This window comes from Vitis riparia, chromosome 18 (genome assembly GCF_004353265.1).
Source record: "Vitis riparia cultivar Riparia Gloire de Montpellier isolate 1030 chromosome 18, EGFV_Vit.rip_1.0, whole genome shotgun sequence".
NCBI classification, from domain to species: Eukaryota; Viridiplantae; Streptophyta; class Magnoliopsida; order Vitales; family Vitaceae; genus Vitis; species Vitis riparia.
Genome location: NC_048448.1, coordinates 19,338,201 through 19,354,215, shown reverse-complemented (window position 1 = coordinate 19,354,215; position 16,015 = coordinate 19,338,201). Strand labels below are relative to the sequence as shown.

The window sequence follows — 16,015 nt, the reverse complement described above, 5'->3', positions numbered from 1 at the left end:
CAAGTCTTTTCTAAAAATAATATTTTTTTAATAAATAAAAAGCAAGTTTGCCATCGAGTGGGAACGCATCATGCAAAATGTGGGATCCACAATTAGCATTTGAATTTTTATTGCAATGTTTAGTGTCTATATCATTATTATTATTATTTTGTGTTATTTATTTATTTTTGTCTATTTTTTAAATATTTACTTATTTATTTATTTATTTGTTAGAAAATTGTATGAGGTTGAATTTATTTTTTTTTCCAAAATTTGCATGAATTGATATTCAAATTTCCTTATAATTGGGTTTGAGGTATTTTATTTTAATTGGGTTGTGGTATTTAAATTTTAAATTGTGGACCTGGGTTAGTTTCATTTTAATTGGGTTTGGGTTATTTTATTTTTATTGCGTTGTGGGTATTTAGTTTTAAGTTGTGAGATTAAATTTTTTTTTTCTTTTAATTGGGTCTAGGTTATCAGTCCTTATTTTGGGCTTTATTCAAATTTTAAGTTGTGGGCCCATGGGGTTTCTTGGAGAGTAAGTCTTGAAAACTATATTTAAAAGGCATAGAAACCCTAGGCAAGGAGGAAGACAGCCTAAGAGAGAAGAGGTGTTGCTACTTTTTTTTTTTTTTTTTAGTTCTCTTATTTTTCTTGAGGGTTCTTTCTTTCTTTATTGTATATTGTTGGTGAGAGGGAGTTTTTGCTTATTGTGTATCTATTTTGGGGTCTGTTTATATATATATAAATATATATTGTATTCGTATCTTGGAGTTGTCTTTGGAGGTTTGGATAGTCAGAATTGATTTAAGACTGTATTCAAGTAAGTTATTTCTTCCTCATCTCTTTATTTATATTATGTTTTTATTCTTTTTAGGATTTCTTAGATTTATCTTGTTTTATATCTATTATATTTGTGATCATTTTGGTATTTGAATATTTTATCCATTTCTTTTATTTATTTTTCTACCTATTTGGGTTATATCATTATACTCTACATTTTGTATGTATGGACATTTGCCTAAGTTTTTCTACTCATTTATGTATTTTTCATTTTTATTGATTATTTTGTTCATATATTTTGGCATGTGTTATTATAAGTATTGTATTTTGTTTCAAGTTCTCTATATTTGTATAATTTTTGTCCTGAATTTTTTATAATTTTGTTTATGTTAGTCTTGTTGCCTTATTTTTCATTTTGTCTTAAATTTTCAATAGTTCTATTTGTGTTAGTCTTGTTGCCTCATATTTCATTTTGTCTCAAATTTTTGGTAATTCTGTTTAGTATTTTTTACTCATATTTCATTTCATGCCATATTTGGGCTTTGATTTATTTATTTATTTATAAGTTTTTTTATTTAATAAAATTTCCAAAAAAGAAAATAGTTTTTAATAAATTCCAAAATAGTTTTCTTTAATTAATAATCTAGAACTTTGTTTCCCATAAACAGATTTATGAAAAATCAAGTCTGGGTTCAAAGACCAAGTTACCTATTGGGAAGGTACAATGGTGAGCTGTAGCACCCCTCTAAGCTCATATACGTATGACCTCTACAAAACAAATTAAGGGAATTATGACAATTAATTAATTAATTATGGATACCAATAAATATAATCAATCTACAAGTCATGGTGAAGATCAATATACAAAAAAAATGATGATGAAATCTAATTACAAGAATACACAAAATAAATGAGAAAAGGATTATGCAAATTGATTTATTGAATTGATTAAAAAAATGATATTAAAAAAATAGTTTTCAAGAAATTTCAAAGGATTTTATTAAAAATGATTTTTAATTAATGATTTCAATTTATTTATTTACAAAAAAAAGTCAATTTATTTTCTCAATTTCATTTGTATTCAATTTTCAAAAAAGTTATTTACACTTATTGTATCAAAAGAATTTATTACAAAATTTCAATTTGGGTACAAAAATCATTTTTACTTTCTTTTACTAGAAAAGAACTAATTTTTACAATTTCATTTACAAAAATATTTTGAATCATTTTCATTTTTAAAAAAAAAAAGTGATTTATACAAATTTTAAAAAATAAAAAAAAACTTTATTTGCAAAAGAATTTTTAATTAAAAAGAAAAAAAATTAAATCCTCTATTTCTAAAAAGGACTTTTAATCCAATTTTAATTAAGAAAAATGAATTTATTTATTAAAAAAAACATTTTTTTTTTGGACAATTTTATTAAAAATTAATTTTTGGGACAACTTTATTTATAAAAATTTTTTTGGACAATTATTATTAAAAACAAATTTTCAAATCTATTAAAAACAATTTTTGTTTTGGATTTTTCTAAAAGGATTTTTATTAATAAAAAAAATAATTAAGAAGAATATTTTAAAATTATTATTTTATTAAAACATATTTACTAAATTATTCCTCTTATTTAAACAAAATTTCTAATTTGTTCAATATCCAATTCTATACACAACAAATAAACATATATAAACAAATATTTACAGAAAACAATAAAATTAAAATAAAATCAAAGTGGAAAATAAAATGTGTACCCAAATAAGCTTACAACAAACTCAATGTCTTCCCACAACTTTTTGATTCTCACTTTCTTCCATGAAACTCCATGCTCCACGTGTCATAAATCTGTACTCAACCAACAGAATTGCATAATAGGCCCATGCAAAAACAAAAATAGCCCAAATGTAAATATCCAAAAATATGTAGAGTCCAAAATAATTATTCAAACCCAAATTCAAACTTCAAATTAGTCCAATAAATTTCAGCAATTAAAAATGGGCTTAAATTAATAAATATAACCCAACAAAAATATCTCACATATCATAGACCCTAATATAAAGTTCTAAATTAATAGCCAAAATATAAGCTCAATTAATCAAACCCAAAACATGATAAATTAAAATAAATCCCATTATGCCTAAATTTAATATCCCATAATCCAAGCCCAATTTAATATGCAAACCTAAATCCACAACCAAAATCAACCCAATTTAATATGCAAACCTACAACTAAAATATACCACAATATTATATCATATCCAAATTAAATAATTAAAATGAGTACAACCATATAAATTATCAATTAATCTAACCCAAATTAGTCAATTCTAAATTAATTCACCACCACCACCACCACCACCACCACCACCACCACAAACAACAACAACAACAACAACAATAATAATAATAATAATAATAATAAAGAAAATGGGAAGGGGTTGCCAGTCGACAATGGCTCTTGAAGGCGACTGGGGGCGCCGACGGCGTGGTGACGGAGATTGCTAAAAATGGGAAGTGATGTGGAGAAGAACATGAAGAGAGAAAAGTCATAGATAACTCCAATCGATGTTCCTAGATCGATTCTAATCGATGTATATAACTCCAAAGTTGTAGTATATTTCGTAAACCCACAATTTCCCTCCCGATAACTCGAACCTGGATTTTTGCACACTTCCGATGAGGATGAAAAATGGTGGAAGTTATGGCTCTCAATCTCTCTCTTTGGTGGAAGACAAAAGCTATGGAAACCCTAACCTCTAAGGGGTATTTATAAGGTTCTTAAGTAGGCTTAAGTGACTTGAGCTCACATGGGTTTGGGTCACTTAATCTAGCCTAAAATGGGTCTTAATTTATTAATTAACCCAATAGGGTCTACTAATTAATCAATTAGCTCAATCCAAAGACCTTGTTCACTTACCCCTATGCAATCTTGCATAATTACCAAAATACCCTTATGCACAAAAGGGAACTTAGAGCCAATCTGACCCTCATAATCTATGCCAACAAGATATATGAGCATAGAGTAAAGACCATTGGGACCCATAGGAATACTGGCTCCCTTAGAATCCAATTCTAAAGTTGATTCAACATCCTACTATAGAGAATCAATTGAACTTCAGTATCCTATGTAAATAACAATGATACACCAAGTACTCGGGTTCGTGACCTGCTATCCATTGTGTTTAGTCTCCCCATGAACTGGTGTCCATAGTCTAACAAGGTGAAAGTTGTCAGCCTTTCAAGACTACCTCTACCATCCTTGAGTTATAGATCCTCCTATTGTGTGTTCAATTGACATATCTTAGCTCTCAAAGAGCCTATGTCAAGTTTCACTTAAGGAACTACTATGGCCATAGTCCCATCCAAACCAAATAAAAAGAAGTGAACACACTATAACAAAATCAAAACAACTTAGAGATCAGTCGGAACAAACATATAATCCTCAATGTCCACTCTCAGTCAACATGATAATGCTAAAAATAAATAAATAGAAAATGGAGCAAAATAGTGAAGAGAATCGGAAACAAGAAAAACACTATAGTGATAGGTCTCCCCTCGAGCCCAGCTTCCAGCTCTCTTTCTCAAGCTCTCCCCAAAAAGTCTCATCCATTCCTCCCACTAGTACTCCTCTGTTTCTTTTTGTAAATTCCCCCCCACTTCCAGCTCTTCTTTCTTCCCCTATAAGCTTCTACCCGTTGCCATTCCACTGCTTACCGCTCAGCCTCCACTAACTCCACTGCTTATACCACCACCATGGCAAGGTGGTCACATCCTTGCCACATGTCCCATGCATGTAGCTCACCCTGTGGAAGCCGTCCCCCACTCCCTTCTATAGAAATGCCCAACTTTTCCCGGGTGGCCAACAAGTGGTAAGAAAAAACTTTGGTCCACAAGAGGGTCTACACTTTTATCTTTATACTAAATTATATATTGTTTAATTTTTTAAATATAAAATATTGTTTTATCTAACTATTTACGTTAACAGACTTTATTATTTACGGTGACTTATTATAAATTTTGATAATATTATAAAATTTAAATTGAATTAAAATTATATTATATTTAAAAATATAATTTATTAATGAAACATAAAAAGAGAAACTTTAGAATTTAAAATAGTCAATTAAGAGAAACCACATCTAAGCAAGTAAAGTATTTCCTTTTTCAATATTTAAATTAATTCTCTTTTTATTCAAATATTTTATTAGCAGATAGATTGACTTTACAAAGTTGATTGAAATTAATATTTTTTTTAAGATTGAATTTCTTTTGGTTAGTCTTCTCTTTTCTTTTATTGATATTCTTTACTTATTGTAAGTCTTCCTGTAATTGAGATTTTTCACCATATTAAACCATATACAGTTGTCATCAATTATAGTTAGTTTTGATATAAGGTTGTAACATTCAATACATATAAATAGAGAATCACCTATAAGAAAAAAAAAAAAAAAATGTGAGAATAATTTTCAAAAAACTTCTCTCTTTTCAAGTGCTTTCTCTTCATCTTTCTTTCAAGTTTTTCAGTGGTTTCACACTCAAATTTTAGTGAAAAACTACAACCAAATTTTTAAGGTGAAAGAGATGGCCAAATAAAGGAGTTTCGGGTCATTTTTCCTTGCAATGGTTGTCATATTGTCCCTAGGTTGGTTTTTATATATACCACTTATATAAATAATTTTTCTTTTATCCATCTTTCAAACTTCCATTATTTTAATTGTAAGTTTGGGCTTTTTAATATTATAATAGAATGATTTTTAAATCTTTGATTTCAAAATTGTAGATTCCATTTATTGAATAATTTTCATATGATTTCCATTAGATATGATTATTCAATGAAGTTATATTTCATATTAATTTTACCTAGAAAACATGTAGAAAACAAAATTGTATTAAAATAAATATTTTTTAATAATTGATGATGTATATATGTATGCGTATTTGTAGAAAAGAAGTCCTAGAAATTATGTAACAAATTTTAGGAATGGCGCTAATAAGTCAATTGATTATAATGCATGTCATATTGATGAGTTTTGCTATTCATGTTTTCAGTTTGCAAGGAAGTGGTTAGTCAACAAGATGGAAGGTGTTGCAAAGATCACCCAGAACTTGGACACTGTGCTCATGGCAAAGATGATGATCCAAATGGTGGAAAATGTTGGACATGCTATATCATAGAATGTTCAAATGGTGGCTTGTGCAAAAAATTATCTGGTGGTCGTCATGTTTGTCATTGTTATTGTTGATCATATGTTTTATATGAGTATAATATGAATAATATCGATCTATAATATCAATAAAGTTTATAAATAATAACTTTGATTATATTATTCTTTCAATGGATGTTATTTGTTTAATTTTTTTTGTTGTTGTTATTATTAATATATGAAAACACACTATTGTTACCCTCTTCATCTTCATTTAAATCTTTTCATTCTCCAAAGTCTATTGGATTAAAATTTAAGAAATTCAATTCAAAGTTACAAATTGTTTGCCAAAAAAAAAAACCAAAAAAACGAAAGAAAGAAAGAGAATAGTATATTATAAACTAATAATTAACCGAGTTATTATTACTAAACATATTATTAATGTACTATTTTACCTATTCAACTTCAACCTTTACAATTTTCTATCTAATGTTTGGTTTAAGAGGACAACATAATGCCCAAATCTATATATTATAAACACTTTGTTTTGAGATTTTTATTTCGTGTTCTTTTAGAATAATATAGAAAGATATGTTTTTAGATAACATTTTTTAGTTGTTTTATGTTAGTTTTCACCTATTTTATAGGGGTTGTTTTAAAAAATAACTATAGAAACATGTAGAATGATTTAAAATAAAATATTAGATATAAAAATTATTTTTAAAACATATTAATAATATTAAAAGTAGGTTAAAAACATTTCAGGTTTTCAAACAATTTTTTTTTCTACAAAAAATTCTCAAAAACTGTTTTTTAAAAACTATTTTCGAAAATAGTTACCAAATAGGGCCTTGATTTTTTTTTTTCAAAAGCACTTTTTAGGTTAAAATCATTTCTAAGAATCACCTCTAAAAGAATTCTAATTTTTTTATAATATTATAAAATTTACATTGAATTGAAATTTTATTAGAATTAAAAAGAATAATGTATTAATGAAATATGAAAAGACAAAGTTTAGATTTTAAAAAAAGGTAAATAAAGTTATAAAGTAATTAATTAATAAATAAATTATTTAGAATTATTTATATATATATATATATAAAGAATGTTATATATTAAAGAAATATAGAAAAAGAATGTTGAGAGAAAAATAGATGGTTTAGAGTTTAGAATAATTAATAAGGAAAAAAATTATATTTATTAAAAATATCAAAAATATATATAATGCATGAAAATATTTTTTAATATAAGAAAGAGTATGTTAAGGAAGGAAAAATTTACAAAAATATTTTTTATATATAGGACATATGAGCAAATTTTAATATGTAAAAAAGGTACTTTAGAGAAGAAAAATCCTACTCACACTTGGTTTTTCAAAATTTTCTATCAGATTAGTGGTAATAGATATGGAATAACATAGATATAGATATATAGGTATGGTACGTGCTTAAATTTCAAATTAGAAAAAAAAATTAGAAAGAGAAAGAAAGTGAATAGAAGTAAAAAATGGTTTCCATTATTAATTTTTTATTTCTCACTAAATGTAGTTAGTATTTATTACAAATAACTTTCCTCATCCCAACTTTCTTCAATTAAACCTAATTTATTTTTCAATTTTTTTAAAATTTTCAATAGTTTTGTTTGAGAGACTAATAATTTTTCTTCTCAATTCACATTAAATTATTATTATTTAAAATTTTATTTGTTAATTTATTTATTGAATTTTTTAATAATTTATTTTTCTTCATTAAATCCTCATAATCTTAAATATTTATGTGTGGTTATTCTTCAAATTAGAAACGCATTTATACATTTTTTTTAACTCTTAATTTCTTTTCAAGAATGTTGAGAGTTATGCCTAATAGAAAAATGAAAGGATGTATGAATGTTAGAGAGTAAAAAATTGATATTTCTATATCTATCTTTTTATTAAAAAGGGAATTTTCTTTTCTAATTTATGTATTTCTCTATAACACCACTTTTATTTATTTATTTTTATTTTTATGTTTCTTATATTCAAACATTGTTATAATAAATGAATTGTGATATTTGAAACAATATTTCAGAATTTTAAAAGAAAAAATGTTATGTCCTTAAAAATGGGTTTCAAATTAAAAAATAAAAAATAAAATAAAAAAATAGAAATGTAAAGTTTTATTGGATTAAAAAAATAATAACGTTTTAACTTAGTTTCTATTTGTCCTTATTTTTCATTTTTTTTTTCTTTTCCCTATTTTTAGAATTTAGCTTTTTTATTGTATATATTTTGAGTTGGAATTAATGATGGTCTTAAAAGTTTTAAAAATGTTAATTAAAATATTATAACTTTTTCATGAAAAATTCCTATCAGTTAAGAATAAAAAAAAGTTTTTGTTTCTTCTATGATGAGAGAAATCTTGATGGTGCAATTTGAAAGAGAAAGTCCACATTACTTTCTGTTATTGATCTTTTAGGTTTATATACAAATAAAGTTGCTAACAGTTCCTAACAACTTATGGTAACAATTTCTTTAACTATAAACTTTTCAGTTTGAGACTTCTTAACCGTCTAACCATCTTGGAGCTTAACTAGTGCATATCTGTTGCTGTGTTTCTTGATAGTTATCATCCCCTCGCAAGTACACAGGTCTGGGAACAATAGAGAGCTTGGTATGAAACATGAAGAACTAGGCACTTGGAATATGCTTTGTGAAGATGTCTGCTACTTGCTCAGAGGATGGAATGTATTGTATGACAAGATCACGTTGAAGTGCTTTATCTCTGATGAAATGAAGATAAAGTTCAATATGCTTGGTGTGTGCATGGAAGACAGGATTTACTGCAAGGGCTGTGGCACTCTTGTTGTCACACCAAACTAGTGGAAGTTGAGTTTGAGCAATACACAACTCTTTTAAAAGATATTGAACCTAGACAATTTCAGTTGTTAAGGACGCGAGGCTTCTGTATTCTGACTCTGTATTACTTCAAGAAACAATCTCTCGCTTGGAAGATGACCATGAGATTAAGTTAGGTATAAGGAAAAGACAAGATCCACTGGTGTTCTTCCTGTCATTTGAACAAGATGCCCAATCAGCATCTGTGTATCCTTGAAGAGCAAGTGAGGAGGATGAGTGTAATAAGAGGCCATGTGTTGAAGTGCCCTCGAGATACCGAAGTATCCTTTTAACAGATAACCAATGGGTTAAGGTCGGATGAGCCACAAATTGGCAAGATTTATTAACGGAAATAGATATATCTGGTCTAGTAATAGTAACATACTGTAATGCTCCTACTATACTTCGGTAGAGAGATGGATCAAGTAGTGGTTCACCATCAGAGAAGGAAAGTGGTTTTCCTAATGCACTAGGTGTGAGTGTAGCCTTGCCTTCGATCATGGTTGTTCTTGTTAACAAGTTATGAATGTATTTTTGTTGAGAGATGTGCAGATAGGTGGAGCTCTGTTGGACTTCAATTCTAAGAAAATAGCTGATAGGACCAATGTCTTGGAGAGCAAAAACTGAGCTAAAATGGGAGATGAAGGAATGAAGTTGATCAACAGAGCTCACAGTTGGTATTAGAGCCTTGTATGCCTTTGCCTTATTCTTTTTTACAATTTGTGTTTTTTAATAAAAAAAATATATAGTGAATTTTTATATTTTGGAGTTTATGGTTTTTTGAAGTTTGTAATGAAAAATATGGTTAGAAATCATTAGGAAATTAAATTTCTAATATTTTTGTGATTCAAATCATCAATCTAGTGTCTGGAATACACGAAAACCATCGGGTTTCATTTCAAGTCGCAAATGTGTCAAACAGACCCGGTTGAAGGTAGAAAATGACTACATGGGGCATGTCATTTTGATTGTAAAGAATGAAGAAATAAGTAAAAAGATATAAGAAAAAAGGCAGTCCAGTTGGTCTCAACCTTACTTTTCCCCAACTGTTGCCCAAGTTCGACTCCTCCCAACAACAATCTTAAATTTTTTATTTTTTTTTATTTTTTATGGAAATTCATAAAATTTAGTGTTTTAAAATCTTTTAATTTACAGATTTCTTTATGGATATTTTATGTGCTAAATTATTTATTTTTGTTATTTGTATGTATATTTTTTATGGTTTGTTATGCATACAACATTAAGTTAAATAATTTTGCACATTAAATTAATTATTAAAGGATCTTTATGGATTTAATTTTAGATATTTATGTGCTTATGATATTTATTTCATAATTATGTGTGTATGATTTATTGTTTTATTATACATGCAATATTGAGTTGAATAATATTAGTACATTGATATTGACTTTGTGTACATATTGCTTATGGTTTCATGCAATTTATATGAGTTTTCTTGTGAATTAATTAAATGTCAAGTGATCCACATAATTTTAATTAATTAGGGAGTAGCCACAACATATTTAACTATGCAAAATTATATATTAAGTATTTTAGGATTATATATAGAAAAATGACATTACGGGTGATTAATCATATTTGATATAATAAAATTTTATCCCACAAGAATTTTTATTATATTTTTATGATTAGTTATGATGGAATATCAAATTATATTTCTTAATTACCCACATGAATTAGGAAAGGGAACATAATTTGATAGTTTTATCATAAGTTTTTACATGGATCTAATTAAATTAGAACTTTAGTCCACAGGCAAGTTTAATGTCACCAGATTCATAATTTTGGAACATGATTTACATTGGTAAAACATGATATATGGTTATTAGTCTCAATTTTGAATTATAAGCATGTATGTTTAATTTTTGTGAAATCTTGTAACCTACGAATTTCTCTAATATAAAATGTGACATTCCCCAATTGAAATGTGATAAATATAAGGTTTGGAATGAGAGAATTCTCCTTCATTTGGGTTGCATGGACATTGATTATGCTATCAGGAAAGACAAGCCAACCATTATTGACACTAGCGCTATAGTTGAAAAGGCTCTTTATGAACAATGGGAGTGATCAAATCGCCTTAGTGTGATGTTCATAAAGACCAAAATCTCTACTAGTATTTGTGGTTCTGTCAATTAGCACGACAATGTCAAGGCATTATTGAAGGCTATTGATAAGCAATTTGTTACTTCAGATAAAGCACGTGTCAACACCCTGATAATGAAGTTTTCATCCTTAAGGCTCACTGATATGAGTGGTGTGCAGAGCACATAATACAGATGAGGGACATTGCAACATAATTGAAGACACTTGAGGTTGAAATGTTTAACTTCTTCCTTGTGCACTATATTTTGAACACTTTTCCATAGCAGTATGGACCCTTCAAAATATCCTACAACACACAAGGATAAGTGGTTAATTAAAGAGCTTCTAAGCATGTGTGTTCAAGAGGAGAGAAGGCTAAAAATGGAATTGGGTGAGAGTACATTAATGGCAACAGAAGAAAAAGATCAGAATCAGGCCAAAAAGAAAGGGAAAAGTAAAATACTGTTCCAAGATGGAATCAAGAAGGCAAATAGGTGTTTCTTCTACAAAAAAAAGGGGCGCATGAAGAAGGGTTGCACTAAATTCCAAAAATGGCTTGAGAAAAAAGGTAAACCAATCTCATTTGTTTGTTATGAATCTAATATGGTTGATGTTATTTATAGCACATGGTAGATTGATTTTGATTCTATAATTCATGTTTCGAATACCTTACAGGGTATGTGAAACCTAAGGAGGCCAATGCCAAGTGAGTAATGCATTTATTCAGGAAACAAAATACATTCACATGTGGAGGTTGTTTGAACATGTAGTTTGGTTTTAGGTAGTGGTTTTATTTTGAATTTAGAAAAGACATTTTATATTCTAGGAGTTTGATTTCAATTTCAAGAGTTGTACCTTTGGGTTATTCCTTTAGTTTTTATGAGACATCTTTCAGTTTGTTTTATAAATCTATTTTTGTTGGAAATGGTACATTGTCATATGGTCATTTCTCTATCAGTTTGCAAAAAGATACATCTAATAACGTTATGTATGTTCACACTAGTACAAAACAATGTGTTATGAATGAAGATTCCTCTATGTTATGGCATCGAAGATTAGGACATATCTCCATGCAGAGAATTAAGAGATTAGTAAATGATAGAGTACTTAATACTTTAGATTTTACTGATTTTGACACTTGTGTGGACTACATTAAGGGAAAGCAAACCAATAAGTCTAAGAAGAGTGCCAAGAGGAGCACATACATATTAGAGATCATACATTTAGATATTTTTTGTTTAAACATAGACATGTATGGTCTAAAATACTTCATCTCCTTCATAGATGATTACTCATGATACATGTATATCTACTTACTTCATAACAAGAATGAAGCACTGGATGCCTTTAAAGTTTTTAAGGCTGAAGTAGAGAAATAATGCGGAAAGCAAATAAAGATCGTGAGAACAGATAAAAGTGGAGAATATTATGGTAGATACACCGAGGATGGACAAATACCTGGTCTATTTGTGAAGCTTCTTCAAGAGCATGGAACAATTTCTCAATACACCAAGTCTGGTTCCTCAAACCAGAATGGTGTGGTAGAAAAAAGAAACTGAACATTAATGGACATGATTAAGAGTATGAGTAGCAACTCCAAGCTTCTTGAATCCTAGTGGACTAAAGCTCTTAAAATGACATTGTATATATTGAACTGAGTTCCAACAAAGGTTGTTCCCAAGACACCAATTGAATTATGAAAATGTTGAAAACCGAGTTTGCAACATATATGTGTTTGGGGATGCCCATATGAAGTAAGAGTTTACAACCCACAAGAGAATAAACTAGACCTAAGGACCATTAGTTTGTATTTCATTTGATATTTCAAAAGGTCGAAAGGGTATAGATTCTATTGTCCATCTCACAACACTAGGATTGTGGAGTCAAGAAATGCTAAGTTCCTTAAGAATGGCTTGATTAGTGGGAGCGATCGATTTCAAGACGTTGTTTGTGAAAGAGATCATATTGATGCTCAACCTTCCATTTTAACTGATAGATTGATTGTCATTCACAATGTCCCTCAAGTTCAAACAAGTGATGGATAACCAATCATTGAAGTTCCACAAACTACTGATGATAATCCAGTAGATCAAGTTGTTCAAGATCCACCAAAAATTGTTGAACAACCAGTTGAGCAATATGATTCTCAAGAAAATGTTGATACAACATTAAGGAGATTTACCAAAGCAAGAAAAAGTAGCAATACCTAGTGATTATGTTGTGTATATACAAGAATTGGACTACAACATTAGAGTCGAAAATGATCTTGAAACGTTTTCACTAGCCATAAGTTGCAAATAGTCAAATTTATGGTATGATGCTATGAAAGATGAGATGAATTATATGGCATCTAACGGAATCTGGATTCTTGTTGAGTTGCCTAATGGTGCCAAATCCATTGGATGTAAATGGGTCTTCAAGACAAAGAAGGATTCATTGGGCAACATTGAAAGGTATAAAGCAAGACTTGTTGTTAAAGGATTCACTCAAAAGGAATGAATCAATTACAAGGAGACTTTTTTTCCTGTACTTAAGAAAGATTCTTTTTGTATCATAATGACATTAGTTACACATTTTGACTTAGGGTTACAACAAATTGATGTGAAAATAGCCTTTCTCAATGGAAATCTAGAGGAAGAGGTTTACATGAAACAACTAAAAGGATTTTCCTCTAGTAGTGGTGAGCATCTGGTATGCAAGCTTAAGAAATCCATATATGGATTGAAACAAGCATCTCGTTAGTGGTATTTGAAGTTTCATGATGTTATCTCTTCATTTGGTTTCATGGAAAACATTATGGATCAATGCATATACCAGAAGGTCACTGAGAGTAAGATTTGTTTCCTTGTTTTGTATGTGGATGACATCTTACTTGCAACCAATGATAAGGGTTTGCTACATGAGGTGAAACAATTTATCTCTAAAAACTTTATCATGAAGGATATGGGCGATGCAACTTATGTCATTGGCATTAAGATACATAGAGATAGATTTTGAGGTTTTTTGGGCCTGTCTCAAGAGACCTATATCAATAAGGTTTTAGAGAGATTTTGCGGATGAAGGATTGTTCACCAAGTATAGCTCCCATTGTGAAGGGCAATAGGTTTAATTTGGACCAATGCCCAAAGAATGATCTTGAGTGGGAACAAATTAAGAACATTCCTTATGTTTCTACTGTTGGAAGCTTGATGTATGCTCAGGTTTGCACAAGACCTGTCATTACATTTGTTGTTGGGATGTTAGGAAGATATCAGAGTAATCCAGGTATAAACCATTGGAAAGTTGCAAAGAAGGTGATGAGGTACCGTCAGGGGACCAAAGACTACATGCTTATGTATAGACGCACTGATAATTTGGAAGTGATTAGCTATTCTGATTCGGACTACGTTGGCTATATTGATTCGCGAAGATCAACTTCAAGATATGTCTTTATGCTAACTGGTGGAGATGTTTCTTGGAGAAGCGCAAAGTAGACTTTGATTGCAACTTCCACTATGGAGGCTGAGTTCGTGTCTTGTTTCAAGGCTACCTCACATGATGTATGGTTAAAGAATTTCATTTTTGGGCTTAGAGTTGTGGATTCAATTTTTAGGTCATTGAGGATATATTGTGACAATTCAACTGCAGTTTTTATGGCTAAGAACAACAAAAGCAGTAGTTGAAACAAACACATTGACATCAAGTATTTAGCCATAAGAGAATGTGTTAAAGAGAAAACAATGGTTATTGAACACGTTAGCACTAAATCGATGATTTATGATCTTTTGACTAAAAACATGCCATTGTTGAAATTAAGGATCATGTAGATAGGTTGGGACTTGGTTGTTGTGTGATTTTCGTTGTAAGAATGAATGTTATTTTCAATGAAACTTTATTTGTGATGTTTTCTCATATTTGATTTTCTTTGTGTACACTTTTATTTATTTGTTGAGAAATATCATTAATGTTTGGACTTAGAATAAACATAGTGTTTATTCATTAAGTTATATGGGCTAGTGTTTAAGAGACATGATGCATTGTGATATATGTAAGATAATACTTGGTTTTAGAGGACTATCACCATGATTCATGTATTTTGTTTCTTGCTATAGTGAATGATGAAATATATGGACCAAACGGGAGAATGTTGGAATTTTGTTTCTACTCTATCTTCGGTAACAAACCAAAGATGTGATTCAGAATGTGGTTCACATTCATTCCATCAATTTAGGAATGGAGATTAATGTTCGGAACCACATTCGCATCACTGCCCAATGTTTTGTGCACGCTCAAAGTAGACTCTATGATGGAAAGAGTCTTTAAAAAGGCAGACCACTAATGGGTTATGGTGCCCTAAGCCTTCAATCTCTTTTAGTCTAAAAAACACCATCTAAAAAGAAGTTGAGAAAGGTTTAGAAGCACCTAAAACCCGAAAAAAAAAAAAAAAAAAAAAAAAAAAAAAAAAACACTCTTTTTAACTCGTGAGTTTATGAGAATGGCAATGATGGGAGGTACGTTTTCGATTTGTTTTCAATTTCCCTTCTGATATAATTGTTATTTAAGGATTGTTATGAGTATGTTTAGATAATTTATGTCTTACATCATCCTCATTCTCCAGACATTGAAATCATTTTTCCTAGTGAATCTTTCGATCTCACATTTAATCGATCCCATCTCAAACATCAACCAAGCTCTGATACCTTAAGGATTAAAAAAAATTCAAATTTGAAGTTTTCTTTTGGACAACTTTGAGAGAGTTTTTACTTGAATTTTTCTATTCCAAATTGGTGCAATTAATGGCTCCTATTAGAGAGTTTTCATCCACAAAGGATTGTTTGTATATGCAAGTTGGAAACATATGTAGAGAGTTTTGACCTACAAAAGATTGCCATTTTATGGAAAGTTGGAAACATTATCTTGTTTCCTCTTATTGGATGCATGATAATCGAAACAAGTATATCCTTGGTTGGAATACACTTAGCATGGATAATTTGATATCCATATTCCAATTAAGGATATCTATTAAATTAGAATAGTGTAAGATAAAGATTTTTTATTTTTTATTTTTTATTTTTTATAGAAATAATAAAGTTTCTTGAAATCTTTAAGAGCCAAGTTTCCTTATAAAGTATTCTTAATAGTTTTCTAATTATGATT

The 16,015-nt window shown here is 29.1% G+C and overlaps 1 protein-coding gene across 1 annotated transcript; it reads left to right on the top strand.

Annotated features, from left to right (window-relative positions):
- The first annotated feature begins 13,935 nt into the window (after positions 1-13,935).
- On the top strand, positions 13,936-14,352 carry LOC117905509 (secreted RxLR effector protein 161-like). Its single transcript, XM_034818421.1, has one exon. It carries the CDS (start codon positions 13,936-13,938, stop codon positions 14,350-14,352), a length of 417 nt encoding a protein of 138 aa, XP_034674312.1.
- The last annotated feature ends 1,663 nt before the right edge of the window (positions 14,353-16,015 follow it).